This window comes from Podarcis pityusensis (assembly GCF_964106645.2).
Source record: "Podarcis pityusensis genome assembly, chromosome: 2".
Classification (NCBI taxonomy): Eukaryota; Metazoa; Chordata; class Lepidosauria; order Squamata; family Lacertidae; genus Podarcis; species Podarcis pityusensis.
The window spans coordinates 73,295,891-73,321,044 of NC_138029.1; the positions used below are offsets into that span (position 1 = coordinate 73,295,891).

The 25,154-nt window shown below is 44.6% G+C and overlaps 1 protein-coding gene across 4 annotated transcripts in view; it reads right to left on the reverse strand.

Annotated features, from left to right (window-relative positions):
* CACNA2D2 (calcium voltage-gated channel auxiliary subunit alpha2delta 2) overlaps positions 1-25,154 on the reverse strand; it is a 529,531-nt gene that overhangs the window by 88,150 nt on the left and 416,227 nt on the right. For all 4 annotated transcript variants that reach the window (XM_080996409.1, XM_080996408.1, XM_080996407.1 and 1 more), the window contains 4 exons: positions 18,561-18,611; positions 18,190-18,289; positions 7,529-7,687; positions 5,627-5,734 (listed from right to left, as the gene is read on the reverse strand). In XM_080996409.1, coding sequence (XP_080852535.1) covers positions 5,627-5,734; positions 7,529-7,687; positions 18,190-18,289; positions 18,561-18,611 — 418 coding nt within the window. The remainder of the gene's footprint in view (positions 1-5,626; positions 5,735-7,528; positions 7,688-18,189; positions 18,290-18,560; positions 18,612-25,154) is intronic.

The following is a 25,154-nucleotide window of genomic DNA, read 5'->3' on the forward strand; positions in this document are numbered from 1 at the left end:
GAAATAGAATAAAAACATGGAAAAGCTGATTTTCTGTGTGCAAGCCATGAATCAGAAGGTGTAAATGCTTCGAGGGAACTGTGCAGCTGCTGAAAAGCATCAGGATTTCACTAGTAAGTGAAAGAAGGGAAGACATTCATGAGCCAGAAACTGGATTTTGCTTTGGTGTAGCATTTCACTGATCTTTACTGTTCTGCAAACTGCTGGACGAGGAAGATGATGTTTCAGTACAGTATCCCATTTCTCACTATTGAGATCTCTCATCTGGTTTAGAAGCAGCAAATGTTAGAGATGTTGGAGATCATACCCATTTCCTTTCCCTCTTGTATATAGGGAGGGAGGGAGAAAATAAGCCCAAGCCATTTGAGTACTTCCACCCAGCAGGCTTGTGTGTGTGTGTGTGTGTGTGTGTGTGTATACACACACACACACACCCATGTGATGGAATATCTCCCAAACTCAGGAGTGTTGACAAAGATGCACCTTTTCCTGTAGCAGCAGCCTGTGCAAAGTTTCAGAGGAAGTTCTGTCCACCTTTTTTGGCACTTCAAGGTCGGTGCAGGTAATAAAAACAGTGCCAGCGTGTTAGACGCCCCATTAAAGGGGCAGTGGCTCAGTGCGGGAGCAGACAGGCAGGAAGATCAACTGTCTAAATAGCTCACATCAAATGAGGCGGAATCCTGCAATAAAGCATGAGTTAGCCACTTCCCCTTGTTCCCGTGACTGAGCTGATCCAGGTCACACAGCTGGTTCCTCAGCTATTCGGTGCTGTGTCTTGACTCATTTATAAGGTTCCATATGCAAAGATCTGGGCGGGTTGGTGCTGTCTTCCACCCCTCATTGGCTCATGCACAGATTCTATCTGGAAAAGCTAATAACAGTTTGAGCAGGTGAAGAAGAGGCACAGTATGACTCCACCTGCCCCCTTCCCTGGCATAGTTCAAGCCTCCATATGGTACATTCGTGCCAAATGAAGAAGCACAGAATAAGGGAGGCACAGTGCACACTATTGTACTGTCTGGTATATGTTTTGGCTGCAATACAGCCATTTTGTGTAACAAAGGTCTGTCAGAGGCAAAGCTTAAACTTTCAGAGAAAGACAAATTCACCTAACGAACCCTGCCAGCAGAAGCCTGACACAAGGGCTTCCACTTGTACAATGGGGCTTTCCTTCTGCACACCCCCCCAAATAGGCTTGGGGGGACTCCCAGAACATTGCACAGGGGAAGGGGGGTTGTTCCATAGGGCAAGCTGCTATGTTTGTGCAGATGGAGCGTCTGTAATAGCACACCATTAAATCCCCCACAAAGACTTCTATGGAATATGTATGGGAAGCTACTCACAAGTAGCTCTTCCCAAACAGACAGCAGAAAAATCTCTTTCCCTTTCCTGCTCCCAGGTAGAAATCAAATTTACAATGCTTTTGCATTGGCAACACAACAACGACGACCCCTTCTATACCTGAAACTTGAATTTGGGAATTTATTTCCCATAAAGGCGAGTGGATCCCACTCCCCCCTCCCCCCCGCCCCTTGTAGGCAGCAACTTGAGTGAGACCATTCGGGAATCTAGCTTGCCAGATGCTGCGAGTGAGTGGCTTGTTTTGCTCTCTGACTGATTGAGAGCCAGCAACACTTATCTACAATGGCATGGTAATTTACTTCATAACTAACAAGTTACCTTAATCGGAATCAACAGCGTTTTCCATCTCTAGCTAAGAGCTGCTTCACACATTATGACATTACATGCTGGAAAACTGTAATGCATTTAACAGCCCTGTCAGAATTTTAGCTAAGACAGAATGCTATTTTTGCATTCATTTTCTTATGCAGTACTTTATATTCTGGTTTTACCTAGATGAACCTGCTTGCTTAAACTTGTGTCCTGTGATATTCAAAAACACAAACATTTGGATTAAGGCCTGTGCATATTGTGTGTGAGGGGAGAAATCAGGGGTTCCAGTGGGGAAGGGTCTCATTGCTCTGCAGACAGGTTCAACGCTGTGATGGAAGGCTTAGAAGACTTAACTGTCTCCCTTAGTTGTCTCCCTTCAACAAGAAGAGAACAGACACAGAAACAGAAAATCGCTGACTCCATCCAGGTACAATAAAGCCTAGTGTCATCTAGTGACAAAACAAAATAATGGCATGTGATCCCCCTCCAAGCTTTGCTGCAGATCAGGGATAGCTAATAACGCCCTATGGGCGTTATGGGTCTATAGCTGCCATTGGCCCCAGCCTTCATGACCAAACAACAGGGATGATGGGAGCTGTAGTCCAATTATTATCTGGAAGGCACATTGTTGGCTACTGCTACCACTACTGTAGATCCATAGAGAATGAGGTCTCTCTGTGCACAACTGTTAAGTGGGTCAAAACTCAGGTCTGCAGCCTATAGCTCAGAAAAACACTCTTGGGACAAGAGAGAAGCCTGAAAATTAGCTCTTGCCTGATAACTGATGATAATAACTGGATATATTTATAGTATCTTTAAATGGTGAATCACAGTATATTGCTAGGCATGGGGGTGAGGGTGGAACAACAATTGCAAGCAAACTCTGAAGTGAACAGCATCCTTGGCCTTGCCAAGCTACTTGCCCCTGTAAGGAGCAACTCCTGACAGAGAAGCTGGAACTGAGGCAACCGGGAGTAGGCAGAAGAAATGCTATGGTGGAGCCTCAAGGTCAAACTGCACATACTGCAGGACATTGATGTTGTACCACCCACCCTGATGCCCAATGGCCTGCCTGACCAAGGTTGTCTCCAGGGTCACAGACACTATTGTTTTGGGTGGCATCAACATCATGCTGAGGCTGCCTCAGGGCTAGCTTGAGTTAGCATGGCATCCATGGGACTAATTCAGATAGTTATCACCCCAACGCACAGGGCGAGGCATACTCCCAGGGCTGACTCATTGGCAGGTCAGAACGGAGACGCAGAGACTCAAAGTAAACCCAGTTTTTTATTCAAGAAAATAGTATACAAGCAGAGAGCATGGAGGCACAGCTTTCTTCAGTGGTGATGTTGCTAAGATTGGCTCTTGGCCCTTGATGTTTCCTCCTAAACCTCCTCCTCTGGATGTCTCTCAAACTGGTGTAAACTCCAGTGGGGAGGGTACCCCCATGGGCTTTCTGAGCTTTCTGTTCAGCTACATGCAAAGCCCTGTGTGACCTTGGAGTCAAAGGGGGAGGGGAGCTTACTACAGTGGGACCAGGCAGCTGCTGAGAAGCTAGTGCAGCTTTTGTCCCTTCCTCTTCTTCCTCTCTTTCAGGTCTCAGCCTGTCTCTGTCTGCACCGTGTTCCGCCCTTGAAAGGCTTTCTGCCTCTAGCTCTTTTCTTTCCCTCAAGCCTGTTGCTTCTTCTGCCTCCCAGCCTCCCTCCTCTTCTGACGTGTCTTCAGAGTCCCACCACCACAATTCTGGCTGTGAGCATTCTTTCTCCTCCTGCTTCCCTGGGGAGCTCTTTGGCTGGAGCCTCCCACTGCCCCTCTTCATCCAGTCAGTCCTTGACAGTTGCACTTGACTTAATCTTTCTTGTAATGGTAAGAGGGGGATCTTGATATGGAGTGGTGGTCATAATCCCGTTGTCATAGTCAGACTAGTTTTCGTGGCATTTCAAGTATACATTTGCTCAGCTCCATAGCACTTTCAATGCAGTAGTTCTTGTGAATACTGTTTGGGTTGTCCAGTACAGAATTTATGGGATCTGCTTTAGTTTTTGAGACCCAATAATGTAGACAGAACCTTTGCAATGATGTGACCTGCTTCTTGCTCTCTTTACCCATGTTCATCCTGGCTGCTGAAAGCCAGTTGGGGACAATGGATTGGCAAGGTGTGGTAAATATGCAATGGAGTGGTGCCTGCTGTTCTTAAACAGGCAGTAGTGCATCAATTCCTAAATAAATCCATCTTGGACCCTGTGGTTTATAACAGCTACCACCCAGAGAAGTGGACACAGAGCAATGGATCCAAACTACAAGAAAGAAGATTCCACCTAAACATTAGGAAGAACTTCCTGACAGTAAGAGCTGTTCGACAGTGGAATTTGCTGCCAAGGAGTGTGGTGGAGTCTCCTTCTTTGGAGGTCTTTAAGCAGAGGCTTGACAACCATATGTCAGGAGTGCTCTGATGGTGTTTCCTGCTTGGCAGGGGGTTAGACTCGATGGCCCTTGTGGTCTCTTCCAACTCTATGATTCTATGATTCTATGATTCAGTGACAATCTCCCCCTTCTTGGGCAAGATGGTGGAGAGTGGTGGCAGAGCAGCTGCAGAAGGTCCTGAAGGATGCAGCTTATCTGGAGCCATTTCAGTTTGGCCTCAGGCATGGTTTTGGGATTCAATCACCCTGCTGGATGACCTGTATCAAGAGCAGGACAGGGGGAATGTGACTATTACAGTAAGAGCTGTTCAGCAGTGGAACAGGTTCCCTTGAAAGGTGGTGGACTCTCCTTCCTTGGAGGTTTTTAAGCAAAGGTTGGATGGCCATCTGTCATGGATGCTTTAGCTGAGATTCTTGCATTGCCGGGGGTTGGACCAGGTGACCCTTGGGTCCCTTCCAATTCTAAGATTCTACGATTCTATGTTCCACATCTTTTGAGACCATTGATAATGGTAGCCACCGGGATCAGCTCTGTAGGATGGTATTGGGAGCACTGTTTCACAGTGGTTCCACTCCAGCTGCAGGACCATGTCCAGACAATAGCATTGGGAGATTGTCTCAGCCCTATGATCCTTGTGCTATGGTGCTCTGCAGAGCATGATCCTGTTACCAGTGCTGTTCAACATCTACATGAAGCATTTGGGAGTGGTTATTAGGAGTTTTGGGCAAAGTGCCATCAGTACACTGATGACACACAGCTTTTTCTGTCCATAACATGGACATGAGTCAGAAGAGGCAGAATGTGATCTGGACCACTGTTGGGCACAGTGGCGAACTGGAAGAGGGCAAATAAACTTTGGGCCCTGGGAATTTGGGCCCTGGGAATAGGAAGGCACAGTGTGTGGGGGCTTCCCATGTCTGAGAGATGGGCCATTTGCCTGTTCTGGGCAGGGGTTCACACCCTCTGAAAGAGCAAGTCCATAGTTTGGGAATACTCCTGGATCAGTCTCTGTCCCTTGAGGTTCAGGTAGTATTTGTTCAGGAGTGTCTTTCAGCTATGGGTGCTATGCCAACTACAGTTATTTCTGGACAGCAATAGATTCATTCACTGGTAACCCAGGACTTGATTATTGTAGTGTGTTCTATGTGGGGCTACAATTAGGCCTGGTTTGAAAGCTCCAGCTGATGCAAAATGCTCTGGCTAGACAGTTGATAGGGACAGACTACTGCCTGCTCATAACACTGGTGATTAAAAGCTTGGACTGGCTGCTCATATGTTACTGGGTCAATTTTAAGATTCTTGTTTTAATTTACAAGGCTTTTAACAACTTGAATCCAGGATACCTTAAGGACTGCCTAATCTTTTATATCCCTACCCAATCAATGAGGTCTTTGGGGTAGTCTTTGTTTCTCTCCCCCCCCCCCCAGTCTTAGATGCACCAGAAGCTGTGCATTCAGAATTAGTACAATTCTGTGAAACCCCCTTCCAACTGAGATTAGACTAGGTCCCCTCCAGTTTAAACACTCACTGTCTTGTTAGGCCAGTTGTACTTCTCAAACACATCTTGCACTCGATCTTCTCCTCCGTCAGTGAACATCATGATCATCTTATTGCAATTGGCTCTCGTGATGTTGGACTGCAAATGGGAAGCAAACATTTGAGTGAGTGCACAACTCAGAACCAAAGGCAATGCCCTAGAAAGGATTGTGGGAAGAAAATGCCAAATATGTATATTTGTATGTTTAATACCCTTTGCTTAAAATAAAGCATAGAGGGGCAGCATCAGCATCGTGATTGCATTTTTTTCAGAGAAACGATCTGGTTGGATGGATGGCTGGTGAGTGTGTGAGTGAGAGAGAGAGAATATGAATGAGTGAGGTATGTGTATATGCAAAAATGCAGTTCTCCTCTCACAATCTTTAAACATGGAAGCGATCTCTACAGTAGATAAATCCCCCCAGTTACTGGGTTTACAGGCATGTCAGGGCTAGTGAAGGGAAAAGTAGGATTCAAATCTGCAGTAAATTAGTGGCAGCAGATACACATAGGCTTGTGTATGCACAAGCACGTGGTTCTTTACTTGTAAAAGAGAATGGCAGACGCTAGACATAGATGTGCTTGCAAACACAGTGGCGTACGCAGAGTAAATGCTGGGACTACAGTTTCCTGCCCTTTCCCAGCTGCGTCTTCAGCCCAAGAAACTGGCAGTGAGGGATCTGTTTTCTTTAGCTGCTTCTCCAGGGGTGAAGGTGGTGCAGATGAACAGGGAGAAGGAGGGGTTGTCTGGACGGAAATTATGTTGTGGCTATTACCGCTCAGCGATTAATAGGGCTATCCGTCTTTATTTTGCCCAACGTCACCGTAGCCTGCCTGAGCCGAGCCCTCTCAGATAGGCCATGCTACCTTTTCTAATGAAATGGAAGAGGCAGCTGCTGCCGCCATTAAAACTTAAGTGTCAGCCACTGATGTTTTTCATTTATCTGGGGAGAAGCAGGCAATGCCAATGCTCTGTCCCAGTATAGCTCTATTCTTAAGGCACACAGACCTCCCCCCCCCCCACTACAATGTCAGGGAGAATAACATGGATGCTCCCAGCCCTGCTCACCACTTTGCAGCTGCTGTGTCATTGGGAATGCAATGCCGTAAGAGCAATCTCCAGAGATGAATTGTTGGTTACAGAGGAATTTCCTCCAATTCCAACAGCATCCGCTACTCCAAATTAGACCCATAAACAACTGTTTCTTTTTCTTTGCTCATGCCAATGCCTCAGAATGTTATTTATCCCATTTTTTTTTGCCCTGCTCTTCCTCTAAGAAATACATGGTTCTTCTTCCCATTTTATGCTCACAACTATCCAAAGAGGTATAGGTTAGGATGACAGTCAGTAATTAGCACAAGGATTCCCTGTGACCTTTGCAGCTGCGTGGGGATTTGAATCTGGGTCTCTCCCTGGTCCTAGCCTGACAGACACCCACTCACTGTGTGAACAAAGGAGCCATGAATTAGTGGATGAGCCATAAAGGCCATTTCTCATGATGTGTGAAGAAGAATTTGGAAGGTGGGTGATGTGGTAATGTTGCAATAGTATGTGCAAGTCTGAGACACATCTCTACAAAGTCCTAGGAAGCTTCTCTGCTACTCATGCACCTCAGGGCCAAACTAGAGGAGTGATGTGAATGCATGTCCAACGTCTTCCTCCACCCCAAGCAACCACCCAATTTGGATAGGGGCTCTGGAGAAACTGAAGCCCCTCCTCATCCCATGACGCTAATGATCTTAACCCTGTTTATGTACCTTCAACATCTCGCCTAGTTTGGTCCTCGCCTCCACAGCCCCATATTCTCCTGCACACACATCTTATTTGAATTACGGATTTCCTCTCTTTGTAGTCCTTCCCCTGTCCCACCCTGAGTTTACACCCCGTGCTTACATTTTGCAACTGCTCAAAGGCATATTCAAAGCCAGCCTTGTAGTCCGTGGTTCCTTGGGCCTCCATTAAATCCACCTTTTCTTTAAAGACCTTCTTGTTGCGAATATTTGCCTGGACTAAATGCTTGAAGCAAGATACAGGCTGTGCATTTTGGTTGAACTGGAAGACAAGAGGTAAGAGAGGTACAGTGCATTAAAGGCGGCAAGAAGGCAGTGCAAAAGTTGTGAACCGCATCCACCCCTCCCCATAAAGCCACGCCTTGTTTAGTTAACAACGGAACCATGGATGTTTTCAGAAATACAGATGCAAGGCTATCTTTTATTCTGTTAGCAATCTCAGCAACCTACGTGGACAGCTGAGGAAGTTAGTTGGGAGGCAAGCAAGGTCAAGTGAGAGAGAGATGCTACTGTCAGTAGACACTTGCTACCTTTTCACATACATTCTAGCTCAGTTCATTGGGACTTTTCCTAGTGACAAGGCAATTGCAGATGTGCTAACTTTGGGTTTGGGTCTGAGCGGTGGCAAGCAGAGGTCTGCTCTTCCTTCAAAGCTGCCCCCCCCAAGAAACATTTGGGAGTGATGATAAGCTGCATTTAGCACATCAAACTGTGAGAGGAGGTGTCTTGAAACTGTAGCTCAACTGCAACTCAACTGGTGTTGATTTTCTGCCATCCTGTTTTGGGGACTGGCCAATGGTTATGCTCCTCCAAGATCTGTTGCATATTTTTGCATCACTGGACATATCCAAACTCCAGATTTAAGCAGAATTAAAGCAGATAACCTTAGCAGTTGTAGCTCTTTTGTGGGAAGGAAGGACAGCTGGGCACATCAAACAGAAATTTCTCTTTGCCTTGTCAGCTGCAGTTCACAGGATTCCCCCTTTGGGGAAAGGCAAATGAGAGAGTATATAAAATGGATATGTTTGTAACGTAGATATGACCACAACGAGAGACTCAAAGGGAAGCAAGATTCTGCCTGAATACACACCATACATTCAAAGCACATGGCTCCTCCCAAAGAAGCCTGGGAACTGTAGTTTGTTAAAGGTGCAGGAAATCAAAGCTATGTGAGGGGTAAACTACAGTTTCCATGATTTTTGGACGTGAGTGGTACTTTAAATGTATGGTGTGTACACAGCCTCCAACTATCTAATAGTTATCCTGTACTTCTTCCAAGAATTTAGGGTGGCAAAGATGGGTGACCCCCATCCTTTTATCTTCTCAAAAACCCTGTAAAGTTTGTTACTCTGAGAGATGGTGCCTGACTCAAAGTTATCCAGTAAGTGTTATGGTCATGTAGAAATTTGAACAAGTTGCCTTGGCATGACCACGAACCTTCTTATGCTTCCAAAAGAACAAAGGGTATATGGAAGATATTTTGGGCAGCCCTCCTATGCCCCTGCCCCCTCTGTGAATGCAATATTCACAGTCCGTTGTCCCAAATGCACAAGGCGAGAAAGAAAATCAAGGCGTTTGGATAAAAAGGTGTGAGGAGAAGTGAGGGAAATAAACAAACAATGGGCATAAGCATGCTTTCAGCCCCTCTGCTGAAGGACAGGGTCTTCTTATAATGAGGGCCACATTGCCCCCCCTTTCTATAGGTTTAGATTGTGGAGGAATTCATTGGCATTAATGGTATGATGTGATTTACACACACACACCCTAACCACCACTCAATGCGCAACTGGGAACAGAATGAATTTGCTGAGAGAGAAAGCTGTGATTACCTGAACACCTCCAGGCGTGTTTTCTGCAGGACATTTCGGTGGCTTATCACAAGGTCACAGGCCCAGTTAAGAGCATGCCCTGTGCTAAGCTCCTGTTAGGAGAGGGCTGACTTTCCACTCAGAGTTTGGCCAGGCGGGTGAAGCGAGAAGGCATTCATTTTTGCTTATGGCTTAGTTTGCTGGAAATATGGAACATTCATTTAGGAGGCAGTGAGCCAGCAAAAGTAACGAGGCTAGACTCGTTAATTAGCAGAGCCCTAGCACAGGCATGTTCCATGCCAGACAGCAGGCACGTGATGCAGAGAATGACAAGAGCTCTTCATTTTCCTCCCGATATGACTTTCTTTAGGCTCACAGAGAAATAAAGTTGCAGAACTTTTTTCAGTGAGTAGACTTAATTTGGGTCAAGGCTACAACTGATCAGGGCTTAGCAGCAATGCTATATAGATGCCTGCCCTAAAACATGAAGCTGCAGTAAAGAAGACATACCTTTGTGTTTACGAAAATTGCCTTACCACTAACCACAACCCTTTCCAGGACAAAGGGGATGGTTTCCAAGCAGGCATTAACTCTAGCATTATAGAAAGCAAATACCGGCTCCAGAGCATAGGAGGAGGCATCAAAGACAAGGGTTGCCCTGACCTGTTCTTTGACATTCTGCCCTTGAAAAACTCATCTGAGGCAGGCGGTACACAAAGTTTATTCTCAGCCTATGGGTCACTATCTAGTGCACAAGTGGGCAACCTTTTTGGGCCAAGGGCTGTATGTGGAGGCTGATCAAGGACTCACAGTCACATATGCATGCACCCACTCATCCATCCATCCACACTTGGCCTGCTCTCTCTCTGACACCTTAACCCCCTCCTTCCATTCCCAGCAAATGTTAAACATGCACATACACACCTACCCACAAGCTGCATGAGGAGGGCAGGGTGGTGAGGGAGAGCAGGGAGGTTATGCACTCCCTTAGTAAAATAACGCTGTCCCCTATGCTGCTATTAGCATTGTGGGGACAGAGATCTTGACTGCATGAGCTTAAAATCTCCCCCACTGCAGCCAGTGTCCCAGTGTCCCTTTGCTGTGTAGCATTGCAGGAACAGTAGCCTTTCTCCAGCTGCTCAGCATACGGCTGCTCGGCTGTTCGGTGGGGAAAAGTGGTCAGGGCTCTCTGGGGCTTGGTGGGCCAAACCTAAAGGCGACCATGGGCTACGTTGCCCATCTGTGTTCTAGAGCAGAACCAGGCATAGACAATTGTAGGAGACAAAAATGCTTGCTGCTGTAGCTGCCGCTGCTGCCTGTACTATTGATTAATTAGTTAACCGCTTAATGCAGGGGTCAGCAAACTTTTTCAGCAGGGGGTCAGTCCACTGTCCCTCAGACCTTGTGGGGGGCAGTTATTAAACAACTACCAGACTTTTAGAAGACATTTGAAGGCAGCCCTGTTTAGGGAAGCTTTTAATGTTTGACAGACTATTGACAGACAATTGTATTGTTGGAAACCGCCCAGAGCGGCTGGGGAAACCCAGCCAGATGGACAGGGTATAAATAATAATAATAATAATAATAATAATAATAATTATTATTATTTTACTTTTTGGAGGAATGAATGAATTCCTATGCCCCACAATTAACCCAAAGATGCATTTTAAATAAAATAACACATTCTACTCATGTAAAAACACTAGGCAGACCCCACAAATAACCCAGAGATGCATTTTAAATAAAAATACACATTCTACTCATGCAAAAACACGCTATTCCCGGACCATCCATGGGCTGGATTTAGAAGGCAATTGGGCCGGATCCGGCCCCCGGGCCTTAGGTTGCCTACCCAAGGCTTAATGTCATGATAGCTTAAAAATGCTTTACAAAACATAAAAATCAACCACCCAACACTACTAGGATACAGAACAATTAAAAACACATCATGATTAAAATACATAATAATAAACCACCAACATGGAAATACCTGCACTTAAAATATGCAATAAAGCAATCCCATTGAAGCATTACAGCAATCAAAATGGGAAACTCAGGTCAAGAGATCAAGGAAATGCCTGCGTAAACAGGTGAATTTGCAAAAGCCAGTAGAATGCCAATACAGATGGGGCCAGTTCAAGCCTATACACTGTTACTACTCGAAAGCCAAGGTGGGCAAGGAAGGTCCAACACAATTTCTGGTTAATTCAATTTGTTGATAAGCTACATCACTTTCCCTTGTACTGCAATGCACAGAACACCTTCCCTTTCCATCCCCTCAGCTAAAACACCTGTTCATGCTCTAATCACCTCCCACCCTATTAACCGCAACCTTCTTTTCCCCGGCCTTCTGTTGTTGCACCTTAGCTGCCACAGTCATCCATCTTTCTCGGTTCTCAGTTCTTGTGACAGCCCTCTTTCAATTCTTGTGCTGGCTACCTGTTCATTCTCAACTCTTTGGCTGTGGTTTTAAAAGCCCTTCACAGACTCTCCATCCCACCCAAATTTCTCTGTCCGTGCATCTGGATATGTCACTGCCTCTGGCACCTATTCCTCCAACTCTGCCACCCGCACATGCCCAAAGGTCTCCTGCACTTTCTTCCAGAATTCCATCCAACTCCTTTATTAATTAGCCTCAAAAGAGAAACAAAACAAGGCCTTACACAACTAAAAGCTTTTTCCTGAAAGATAAGCACAGAGAGCTTTCAACCAATAACTCCTGTGCAATGAAATGTACAGTAAGAGCCTACTATGATAGCCACCTCCAAATATCTAATGGGCTGTCAGGTGGAAGATGGAGCAAGCTCCTTTTCTCCAATGGATTCAAGTTACAAGAAAGTAGACTCTGACAGTGGAATGGATACTTCCAGGTGGTGGTGGACTCGCCTTCATTTGAAGTTTTTAAGCAGAGGTTGGATGGCCATCTGTCATGAATGCTTTAGCTGTGATTCTTGCATTGCAGGGGGTTGGACTCTAGTCAGGGCCCCTTCCTGAGGGTCCCTCAGGATCCTTCCCAACTCTACAATTCTATTATTCTATGATACTTTTCCAACAAATGAATATGTTCTCCACACAGTCCTAACAATCAATTTAAAAGGGAGGAGCCCTGGAATTGATGATAAGCCCCTCACCATGTCACAGTCTGTTCCTCTTGTCTTCTGTCTCCTTTTCCCCTTATCTAAATATTGCCAATTTTACTTGCCTGTTTAAAGCCCAGCACACCCCGTCCCTGGTGCAAGATAAACCAATCAATAACAATGATGGCAGCAATCCAGCAATGGCTCATATCAGACACTCTCGGGCATGCAGAAGTGAAGAAGATAGGAGTTATGTGCGCACCTTTCCCGATACAACAGCTGCCAACAGTTTAACAAAATGGTCTTATGAGTGGAGTGAGGAAGAGAATATTTTCCCCCAGGCATCTATCTTGATATCTAACTGGCCAAATGCATTAATGATAATACTGATTCGTAACCAGATTGCAGGATCTTCACAAGCCATTTGGGTGGCATTTGTCTGATCTTTGCAGCAAATACGTGTAATTATATTTTTTTTTTGTTTTTTTCAAAGGCTCTTGCCCTTACAGGACTTCCAGATGTCCCTGAAAACTCTTAATTTTTATTTGTTTTAGTTGGGCAGAATGCAGTGGGTTATATCAAATTCTAGGATGCCTTCACACATTGCAGGAAGAGAGAGCAAGTTCCAGGCATTTTTACAACACAGCAGCTATTTCTTTAGCATTTGAAAGGGAGACATGCAGACATCAACCATTCCACTTTCTACCTCACTGGTGGCGAGTGCCCCTTGTCTCCTGATGAGAAGGGCTCCCAGCAGCCCCACAGGTTCTCACTAGCACAGCATTATGGATAAGGATAGAAGTAGCAGGAGAGCCAGTGTGGTGTAGTGGTTAAGAGCGGTGGACTCGTAATCTGGGGAACCGGGTTTGCGTCTCCGCTCCTCCACATGCAGCTGCTGGGTGACCTTGGGCTAGTCACACTTCTCTGAAGTCTCTCAGCCCCACTCACCTCACAGAGTGTTTGTTGTGGGGGAGGAAGGAAAAGGAGAATGTTAGCCGCTTTGAGACTCCCTCGGGTAGTGATAAAGTGGGGTATCAAATCCAAACTCTTCTTCTTCTTCTTACTAGGGCTATGGACTCTCCCCCCCCCCACAAAAAAAACTGGTTTCAGAGGTATTTTAACCCATCCTGAATCAGGGTCTACTATTTCAAAGGGCGGTTGGGAATCAAAATACCAGAGAGGGGAACAGGCCGCTAACCATGCTGCTGAACATGATATCCTCAAAATGTTCTTTATTTGAATGATTTAATGGTTTAAAGCTGCTGGCTCTACCTGTGGCTTTGGGGAAACAAAAAGAGTGGCATTCTGGCTGCAAAAGTGCTTCCTTCCCCATGGTACATTTGATGGGGGGGGGCACCTGGGAAGGAAGTATGACGACAGTCAGAGCTCAGCTTGTGATGCAATCAATGGAGCTGCTGGGAAAGCTGGCAGCTTTAAAACTCTTAAAACAGTAGCTTCTGTGGCCAATGGGTCTAAATAGGCCCACCAGGTCCCTGAATTTGTCCTGAGGCCATTCTGAGCAAACCACAACCACCTGTCAGTCACCTGGTGCCATAGGGATCTGGTTATCTCCTGAGTAAGCACTAATGCCCAAGATCAAAGATATGCAATCGCTTAGCTCCAATCCTATCTTAGCGCTGTGAAATTTCACAGCGCTAAGATAGGACAGAAACTTATATCCAGTTCCAGCGCTGTGGTGCTTAGCCACATAAGAGATAAGCTTCTGTACACTCTTTGTGGTATGTTTGTGGTATGTTTACCCATTATTAATGCTGATGCCATTTCTATTGTTGATTCTAGGCTTGCCTTGGTTTTTATTTTGTTCTTGAATTGTTTTAGTTTTCCATGCAAGCTGTCTAGAAGACTTTTGGCGGAAAGATGGAGTATGCCTCACTTCTAGATCAGGTATACATCTTCAGAAGGGAAACGGCAAACTTCAGAGGCAGAGCACATGCTTTGAATGCAAAAAGTCACAGGTTCAGTTCCTGGCATCTTCTGGTAGAGCTGGGAAAGGCTCCCATCTGAAGTCCTAGAGAGCCACTGACAGTCAATGTAGACAATACTGAGTTGGGTGGACCAATGGCCTTAACCTGGACACAAGGCCATGTTTCTATCCTCCCCAAGACACATTATGAATAACGCTCAAGCCTCTCTGTGCTTAATGTCCCTGACCCTTCTGCCCAGCCTGCCTCAAGACTATTCACTCATGCGTGCAGCAGGCCTTGTGTTCCTTCTATCTGTCCCCCTGAGGTTTGAGGTTTCATTCTGGAAGCATTTGAGCAGTTGATGTGATGCAATTTGACAGCTGATTATAGTATTACCTCTCTATGCCACTTCGGCAGAGCAGATAGGGAAGACTGAACTTTGCCTCCATTTTCCTGGCCTGGGAAGGATAATGGAAACAGACTGCCTTATGGGTGTGTAAACGCCTCACCCATATGGCCTCAATCTTATGTGAAGGATGGAAATATGGTTGGGTAGAGTGAGGTTGCCAGATAAGGGGCTGTATTCACCAGAAGATTCCTTGGGAATCACAAGGGGAGAGAGTGGTTTTGTGTTTATGTCCTGCTCTCAGGCTTGCCATAGGCATTTGGTTGCCCACTGTGGTAACAGGCTTCTGGACTCGATAGGCCTTTGGTCTGATCCTTCAGGGTTCTACTTCATGGCTTAGCCCAGCCGGCCTAGACCAATTCTCTATCCACTATGCACAACAGTGATTCTCCTTGTAACATTGAACTTGGTATACAGTGGTACGTCGCAAGACGAATGCCTCGCAAGACAAAAAACTCGCTAGACGAAAGGGTTTTGCGTTTTTTGAGCTGCTTCGCAAGACGATTTTCCCTATGGGCTTGCTTTGCAAGACGGAAACGTCTTGCAAGTTTGTTTCCTTTTTCTTAACACCATTAATACAGTTGCGACTTGACTTCGAGGAGCAACTCATAGAACGCGGTGTGGTAGCCTTTTTTGAGGTTTTTAAAGACTTTGGTGATTTCTGAAGCTTTTCCAAAACTTTCCCGACACCGTGCTTCGCAAGATGAAAAAAATCGAAAGACGACAAAACTCGTGGAACGAATTAATTTCGTCTTGCGAGGCACCACTGTATACGATGGGCAAGTGTATCCATCAGGGACCTTAGCAATGCAAAGGTGAGCGAATAGAAACATGTGTGGATTTCTTGAGCCATTTAAGTCCATGGAAGGAAGTGTGAATTTTGGTGCTATTCCTTAAGACACTAAACAGAATATGCTTTATTAGCTGTACAGCAAAAAAAACCACAACAACCCACATGTTCACTGACTACTCTGGATTGCTTAAATATACTAATATACTGAAGGACTATATTGCAATATCATTACTTGTACCTAAAAATATATCACTCTGAAAGGAGCCCAGCTCTGCTAATGATGCCTATTTCATGCATCATCTTGCATGCTTAAAACCCCCCAAGAATCTTACCTGTGTTTAGTCTAAGCTTGCTACAGCTCAGGCCCACTGAGAAACATGGTCTCCAAAGCTCACTGGTCTTCTGTGGCTGTATGCCTCTTTGCCAAAGCTTTCCTTCCCCTCACCATCAACCTGCCCCCCACAATAAACAGAATAGTTCATCAAAGCTGGCATGGGGGAAATGGCAGTGGAAGGATGTAATTTATTTCTTGCAGGTGTGTTTTGTCATTTGCAATCGATCAAAGGCAGAGAGCAGTCGGGAGTGCAGGAAAAGGAAAGGTGACAGAAATGGTAAATTGGGCTGCAGGAGCTGCACGAGGCAGAGGCCAACGCCTCTGACGGGCGTTTTCCTCTTCTTTCCCATTATACAAAGCAATAAATACAGCAGAATAAAGAGCACACTTGTTTTCACAGGGCTGATGTGGCATTTTGTTTTGAGATGCTTTCAGAACTCATTTCCTAGAGAACCTGTTGTTTAACTCCTGGAGGCTGGTAAGTGCAAGAACATGGATTGAAAACTCCATATAAACCCTGGAGAACAGCTTTGCTCATTATGCAGTTCACTTACTGGTGATACACTTTCTTCACTCCTGAGTGGCTGTCATTCCACTCTTACCTGCCCCTTGCCCAGCACCATCACACTTGCCTATGATGAAACTGGCTTTAAAAAGTCTTGAGCAAGTACCATGCATATTCAGATTATTCAAAACGGTGTTCATTATTAATACAAAGGAAAATTAATTAATGAAACACTCTGTCTAGGAAAAGCAGTAGATTCTCAGCCACTTATAGGATGATGACGATGACGATAATAATAATAATAATAATAATAATAATAATAATAACTCTGTGCATTAGATTATTTCTATGTAGAACTTTTGCTTTAGTTCTATCAAATGTTTAAGAATGCTTGGATTAGGTTCATATTATGCCCTGGTTTCTATCAGATCAGGGAAGCAAGGAAAATATAACAAAAAGGTTCTGATTATACATTTAATTGGACCAACTATCTTGACAGGATACATTTAATTGGACCAACTATCTTGACAGGATTATACATTTAATTGGACCAACTATCTTGACAGGATTATACATTTAATTGGACCAACTATCTTGACAGGATCTCAGTCCAAAATAACTCAAAAGCTGTCTTCCTTACATGGCAATGTAGTTGAGTTCTATGAATCACTGGGCTAAAGATCTGGGACAGAATGTCTACCTGATAGTTCCCTAAGGCTATACTAAAGTGCAAGTCTGCAGGCCAGGCAACCATAGTCAATCTTTCAATAGATTTGGCAATCAAATTAGAATGTCACTGGACAATACCCTCCAGCCATCAGGACAGATATGCATATCGCCTTGTGGCCATAAGGATATCAAGAAGTGTTGGACAACTTTGAACCTAGTCCTGATCACTAAAGAAGATGGAAGATGACACATGGACAACATGCCAAGGATGTGACAGAAGTAGACCCTTCTGTCTCTTTCTAAGTAAGAAGAAGAGAAAGAGAGAGTGAGTTGATACCTACACCAGCCTCTCTCACTCAGTTACATGTGTCCTGACACCCCCATGCCAATTATTTGGCATAATGGTGTCCTGTAGCAATGGCAAAGCAACTTACTCACTGATGATCATGTAGCACCTTCACAACGACAACGGACCCATGCATCTTTACTGCCACACTCGGTTCTTTTGCAGTGAGGAAATAAGACTGCAATTAGAGGGCACTTAAACTATGGTACATAGAAATTACCATGTAACGATACCTTATAGACTTGTACACACAGCTCTCATCTCCGTTACAGTTATTTAGTAGCTCAGCAATCCACTGTCTCATAGCACAGAGGAGCACTGAGGTTAGCTGTCTATACTGCAGATCTATCTGCATAACAATTATGGTGTGCTGGTTAGCAAGAAAGAAAGGCTACAATATAATTAGTGCCACTCGATTTATCTCTTTCCTAAACAACAATATATACTATGAGACATAACTAATAGACTGTGCACACAACAAAGTCCCCAAGGTAAGTGTATTAGGTGCTGAATCTGATTTTTACAGCTCTAAGCTATCCTCAAGTGAGGGTACAGACTGGAATTTTGTTCCTAAATATAATAGATTCTACATCATGAAAACCAGTCTTGGATCACAGGATGCAGATCTGCAAAGGCTCTTACTTTACATGCATTGTCCTTTCAAAAATAGTAATTGTTTCTTCCTAATTTTTCATCTTTATCCCACTGACTGGAACTGAAACAACTGGGAACCTAGAGGTATATATGCTAGAGGGATGTGTGTGTGTATCACCACTGAAATCCATCGGGGATATTAGGTGTCATGAAGCCACATAAGCCTTCACCACTTTCATTTCCTACATCTTTCATTCTACCTCCACCACCTGCCTCTTGTTCTGCCAACCACAAATTAGACACTCACTGAAGCCACATTGACATAGTCGTCATCTGAGAGAGTGTTGAGCATGTCATGGACTGACGTCTTCATCAGTTTCAGTGTCAGGCCACTAACGCTGCCACTCCTGTCAATAAAAGGAAGAAACAGCTCATGCCGCCACTTTATGACAACAGGGGAAAACATTTTTAAAAAATTAAAAGCCACTGCCCTCCCATTTTGAAGAACCCCTCCCTGGTTTCTGAGCTGGGCCCCGTGACAACCCCCAGACCCCCACATGTCTTTGAAGTGTAGCAGACTTTACAGTAAGACATAGAATTATAGGATAAATCATGGCCTTTGGACTGAGCAGATACAAATGCCACTGAAAGTGGCTGATTTTGAGGAAAGACACTCACACATCCACGATGATCACCATGTCCTTTGGGGATGAGGCGCCTTGAATGTACCTGCATTAAGGAAAGACACAGATAAAGTGAGAACCAGGCATCCAACAGCCTTGATGATCCCACAGAGCCCCACAAAAATGGCAGGCATGCCATTTGGCAGGCTGAGGCAACACATCCAGGGGGCCAGTTTTGGCATATGGTTAAAGGCAAGTTAGCTACCAGTGTTCTTTCATTTATTATTCAACGTTTACCACTAGGATTTCTGCCTCACGAACAACTCTGCGAAAGGAACAAATGGCCTTAGCCTAGAACTTGCTAAGAAAAGAAACAGCACCAAACCGGCTTCAGGCCCTGGCCCTGTTTGGTTTAGGCTTAGCCTTCCCCCGACCATCTTCACTGTCTGGTGCACCACAAGGATATCAGAAATTCTTCTTCGTTTTAGATTAGCCACCTTGCAGGATGCCACCCAAACCATAAATTGCCTAATCTTAACAGGTGAGGTCCCTGTGGATTGGTGGAAGCAGTGACAGCTATGCGCTGTCTCCATGGCCAGAGGAAGTAATGTTTCTAAATACTAGGTGCTGGAAACCGGGGCGGGGGGAGGGAGGGAGAGAGAGAGAGAGAGAGAGAGAGAGAGAGAGAGAGAGAGAGAGAAGGCTCTTTTGTTCAGGTCCGGTTTGTGAGTTGGCCACTGTGAAAACAGGAATGCTGGACCAGATGGGCCACTGGCCTCATCCAGAAGGCTCTTCTTATAACCTGCCCTGCCCCAGGCCCATCCAGGTAGGCTTCAGCAGTTCTGGAGCTGAAAGGTTTGGCTCCATCCCACCAGCCATTACTGCTTTTCTTGGTCTTGAGATGAAGAGTCTTACAAAATCTAGTTTCCTTTCATGGAATAAATCTGGACATGCAGGTTAAACTGAGACTACTTTTGCTCTTTGGATGAACAGAGTGATATAAAGCAGAAATCCACCCAGTGTTGTTGCTGTGTTAGCTATTAAGCAATTTTGTAAACATTTAAATACTGTACTTAATAAATGAATATTTTTCTTATTATGTAACCATACGAATAGTTCAGTCACAGGTAAAGCCTGTGGCATTTGAACCCCCCCCCCACATAATGTAAAAATGATTTGATCATTTAATTGCTATGTTAACATTTGGCAGATAAATCCATGTATTTCTTTTAATAACAATCTATCACCTATAACCCTGAAACACACATTTTCTATAATACCCGTGAAGTTAATTCAATAAATGTACTTGCTGGGGTTTTTTGTGGTCAGAGATTGACATGTTCTCTACATCTATAAAATATTACTGTGAAATCAAAGTTATACATAATGTACAATAAAGCGTCTGTGAGATTATTAAACTACAGGCTTTGTTTTCCATCATGAAACATTCAGATTCTTCAGAGATGACAAAAAGAAATGCACTACTGAAGTACATCTAATGTTAGTAGAGAGAAAGGAAATATAGGTTTACTAGGGACTGCACACCTGCTTGCTCTGCCTACCAACCCCCTTGCAATTCCCCCCACATTAACTCCCTCAGACTTCCCCTAACTACCCGATACAACTACTAAGCTTGCTTTTCACCTTCCCAACCCCTTACCTGAAACGATATCTTTCTTGTATTCTGCAGCTCCATTCTGCAGCCCTGTTTCCACCTTTACCCCATGCCCATGCCTCTCCCCACTCCTTTTATGCAATAAGCCACTCCCATGGTAACCTCCTGCATTCAGTGCCCTGGCAATCTGCAGAAAGCATTCAGGAAATTCGCAGAAATGAAGGAAAAGGGAGGAGAAGCATTTTGCTTCAGCAAGGCCAATCTTTAACATGGCACACCTATTAAGACCAGCATACAGCATGTGAGCAAATCATGCAGAAATGGATACTGGGTTCATCATCCTAGTACTTCCAGAACTTCATCCTGACAATTGAAATCAGAATGAAGTATGCTGCACTGATTCTAATCAGGCTTGCACAACTTGTGACCTGCCAAGCTAAATGCAGCCCATGAACAATATATTATGGCCTGCTGGGTGCATGGCAGCCCCCACCCTCTTTTGTACCTACCATCAAGCATCAAAAACAGAAGGTTTACTGAGTCTCCAGTGCATTGCCGTACATAGATGGTCAGCTGTGTTCAGCTTGGTGGGGAACAAAGTATGCAGGCATGTTCTAGCATAAAGTACCCCTCCATGAAGTGCATAATTAAACTATGGAATTCACTCCACAATGCACCATGATAGCCACCAACATGGATGCCTTTAAAATAGGAATAGGCAAAGAAGAGAATGAGGTTATCAGAGGCTTCTGTGGTCTGCATTTACTGTGAGAGGCAGCATGGTTCTACCAGTTGCTGGGAACCACAGGAGGGGAGAGTGTTCTTGTGTCCACGTTCTGTTTGAGGGTTTCCCATAGACAGCTGGTTGACCACCGTGAGAACAGGATGCTGGGCCATTGGCTGGATCCAGCAGGGGTCTTCTTACATGCTAGATACAAGGCACCAGTTAGAAGAAGTGTTGTTCTAAGGTCATTCTTCTGGCTGAAGAGAAGCCCATTCAAGGCCCATTCAACTGGTTCTGAAGCAAGGAGGGCTTCAGAAGCAGTTCTGTACATTTCAGCCTGCTAGCATATATAGCCACAGGCAGCTGAGGCAGAAGATTTGGCTGAATCAGAGGTGGGCCTTGGGGATTTCATTAATGGTCCCCAAGCTTTATCCTAAGAATTTGAGCAGAGAGAGAGAGACGGAAAGCAATGTATTCTGACCGCAAACTTCTAGAGCAGGGCGAGGCATGAGCTAGGAGAGCAGAGCAGTCAATATGGTTAATGTAAGTGGATAATTTTATAGCCAGTGTTTTAATAATTACAGACATACAAAAAAAGAACATATATGAACCAGATAAAGCAAGCAAAGGAGAAGAAGGGAAAGTAGAGATTGAGCCAAAGTATTCCTCAAAAGCTTTTCTTCGTGGAACTTTGAGGGGAGTTGTGAGAGGTGAATTGATGTTGGTGGGGTGGGAACGTACTTTTTGGAGGCAGAAAAATATCAAATCAGGGACAGTCCCTGGAAAACGGGATCACTTGGAGGGTCTGGTCTTCATGTTTATTTTAGCTGGCTGGTCAAAACTATCTGTCCTTGAGTACTGCATGACATATTTGTTTTAAATTGTAACCTGCTATGGCAATGAATGAAGAGCTGTTTCAAATTAGTAATTACATAAATAAACCCCTGTGTTGCAATGTGGTGTCATTCCTGGTATGGTGTTGAAGGGGAAACATCTGCTTCCCCAAAACAATGCACCAAAATGGCATTCGGTCATAACATAACACCATTCAGAGGAAGTATTGTGGGAAACAGTGCTGCAAAATCTGCTACAGCAAAAAAGAAAAGCAAAAATAAAAAAAGGAAGGAAGGAGAGGGGAAACCTCTGTTGTCACTTTTCAAGTGAAGCACTTCACCTTTCTGAAAATTTCATTATTTCCTCCTGCCCCCTCTGAAAAATACAGAGAATGCTTTCCTTGCCCCACCTTTAGTGACCTGCACCTGGGTCTATGAAAGTGAGAGGGTATTTTTGGCGCAGCTCTCCAAAGACACTAATAGTGACCTGACTGCCACTCAACACTGTGTCAGCTTAACGAGTTCTAAATGCAAAACTCTTCCATAATCACAATCCCTTTTTAGTAGCGGTGATTGTGCTGACATAGGCATATACGTTATGATTTTATTCCCCCAACCCCTGATGGTTTCAAAGGCCAAACCTGATTAGGATATTTTTAGTGACTGGTAGGAGAAAAGAGCACCTTCCTTTGTAAACAGCAAATAAGATATTTTAAAAGGACATCCATTTTTAAAACAGTGTACATTAAATCTGGCTATATGTTATGGTTTTTCCTTGTTTGTTTTGACCTTTTTTCCATTTTGTTATGTCATGTGAAAATATGGAAATGAATACACATACAAACATGAGAGACCTGAGTTCAACCCCTCGTTCTACCAAGAGTCTCACTGACCCACTTTGTACCAGTAATTAGTTTCTCAGTCTAACCCTGGAGTCCCCAGAGGGTACCATGGCATTAACCCTTTGGCACTCAACATGGTCTTTCAGTGTTGGTGACAAAGTGTTGCCTGCTGTGTTTTAGTTGGGTTTCTTTTGTGTGTGTGTTTGTAGGTGTTTGCCCTGTTTTTTGGGGGGTGGTTCTGAGCATCAACAGTTTTTCTACTGTGAAATGGGTGGTCCCCAATCTAGTTTCTTAGATTTCTATCCATGTCCACTGGGCCATAAAAAGGTTGAGAACCCCTTGCCTAAGCTATCTATGATGGCAAACTATGTGGAAAAAGCTGTTGTGTGAATGGGAGCCCTGTGCACACATGCACACACATGTTCTGGGCTTTATCTATATATAGGAACTTACCTGGGGTTTTATGGTGTGTGTGTGTATTTCTGTAGTGAGGACAATGTATTGTGAACAGTTCTGTTGTGAAATGTCGTGAACAATATTCAATTTTACCGTGTTTTTCCATCATAACCTCACACTCAAGTTTTTCCAAAATGGATGTCTCTCACTGCTGCCACCAGACTGGGCACCCACCTGAAGGCACTTTGCTGAGGGCCACCTCAAAACTAGAGCCATGACTGGGTGATAGTAAGAAGAGTTAGTATAATAATGGAACACCATGAGCAGGCCCTAAGGAACCAATAAAGGTGGATGGGATTGGGAAGATTAATAGGAAGCAGGATGAGGAGAATACAGCAGCATGGCCACCTGTTAGCCAAGTTATTAGTATATATCTTTTCCACATGCTAACAATGTGGCCTGATTTCTGCTCCAAAGAACAACGTGGGACCATCATTCTACTGAGCTCCATTTAAAAGGCTGCTCCAGTTTCCACACACGTTGTAGCCTGTCTGGTAGATTTTCTTTCAGCTGAATCCTGTAACATGCTCCCCAGCTTAACCACTTCCTCAGGGTAATAAGGGGTGAATGTGTGCAAATTCAGTGGAGTGGGGTGACAATCAGGAACGGTGGCTCTAGGGGACACATTTTTCCTTTTGATGCTCAAAAGTAACTGACAGTCCAAGAATGTGTATTCTTTTTCACACTCTCTGCTTCGCTCTTACACTCAGCTCATCCCTCTTTTTACAGCTTCCTCGTTTTTACGTGACAGAAGACACCCTCTGGAAAGTTGCTCATGGACCGAGAAGCATACAGTAGTACAGCTTGCCTGCCAAGCTGAGTTACCTTCCATTAGAGCACTCTCCATCAGAGTGCAGAAATGCATGGAGACGGAGGAAAAAACCCAGCCAGAAATGTCACACAACATGCACAAAGCAATGTGTGCACAGAAAGTCCAAGGGAGGATTTTGACGTCACGCTAAGGCGATCATTCCATCAGGACAAGCATTTCAGCGTTCTAGATGGAATGGTCCCCACTCTCCTTGCCCCCAGTACTTTTTCAGGGGTTCTACTGACTTGATGCTTAGCCAGTTTGGGGGAGGGGGATAAGACTCACTAGTTGAATTCCTCCTAAAATATGTGGAACATACTCAAAGCTGCACTGAGTGTCAGACTAGACAAGAGATTGGGCAATCTGTAAGATCTCCAGTGTTTCTTCCTTAGTCTAAAGCAACTGGCAGGAGGCTGAGTTGATCAGGGAAGCTGCACTGGGGGACCAAGTGTCAGTTTTCTGATCTAAATAATTCCTGAATCTACTATTTGCCATATGGGAAAAAATATAGTTTGGTTGGTACCACTAGATACTAGCAATACTTAAATATTCTCTCTTTAGCTGTCAGTTGGAGCAACCAGCAATTTAGGCATTATCCAGACTGACGTTTGCTCCAATTTAGCACTAAAGAGTGGGTTTTCCCTGGGAAAGGAGTGGGGTAAAGGGAAAACCACCCAGACCCATACCTAGAAAGTGCACGTGAAGCGAAAAACTGCTTGGAGCTGTGCTTTTTTAGGCATGGGAAGTGTGGCTGAGCCCATTCTCTTCAACTTGGCAGCAATGAGATGTAGGTTGGAACATCACTCCTAAATCCACTGGACATCTCAGGGTGTTCACCAGGCTACCTGTCAGGGCCCATGCTGAGGAGGGCTGCACTGAGAAAGAATAGTGGGAGCCACCCCCTCCTCTTGATCCTGATCCTGGATCTTCCCAGGAGCAGGAGGACAGTATAGATTTGGAACAGTGGGTTGCAGAAGGGCATAGTTCAGAAAGCAGAAGCTGAGAAATTCTGGAAAGGGAACAGCTAGCAGAAGAAACACTAGAAGAGAGAGAGTTAACAGGTTCACAGTCTCTGTATAGTATTCACCCCCCTTCTCCAAAGTCATGGAGAGCTCAGAAAGTGTCAGAACAGAAAGCGCAGAGGTTACAAACTCAGATTACAAACTGACTATGTCAGTGACATAGATTAATAGGGACAGAGGGGGGAGTGACCCTTAATTGGGAGCACCGCCATTCTAGGAGATGTGTTCTTTGTTCTCTCACTGTGATTATTAATGATTCTAACTGGTAAGATGTTACTTTTGTTTGATCCTTTGTTTACTGCCATGGGGGAGGAAGCCAATTTCCCGAAGCCTGACAGTAGCCTAA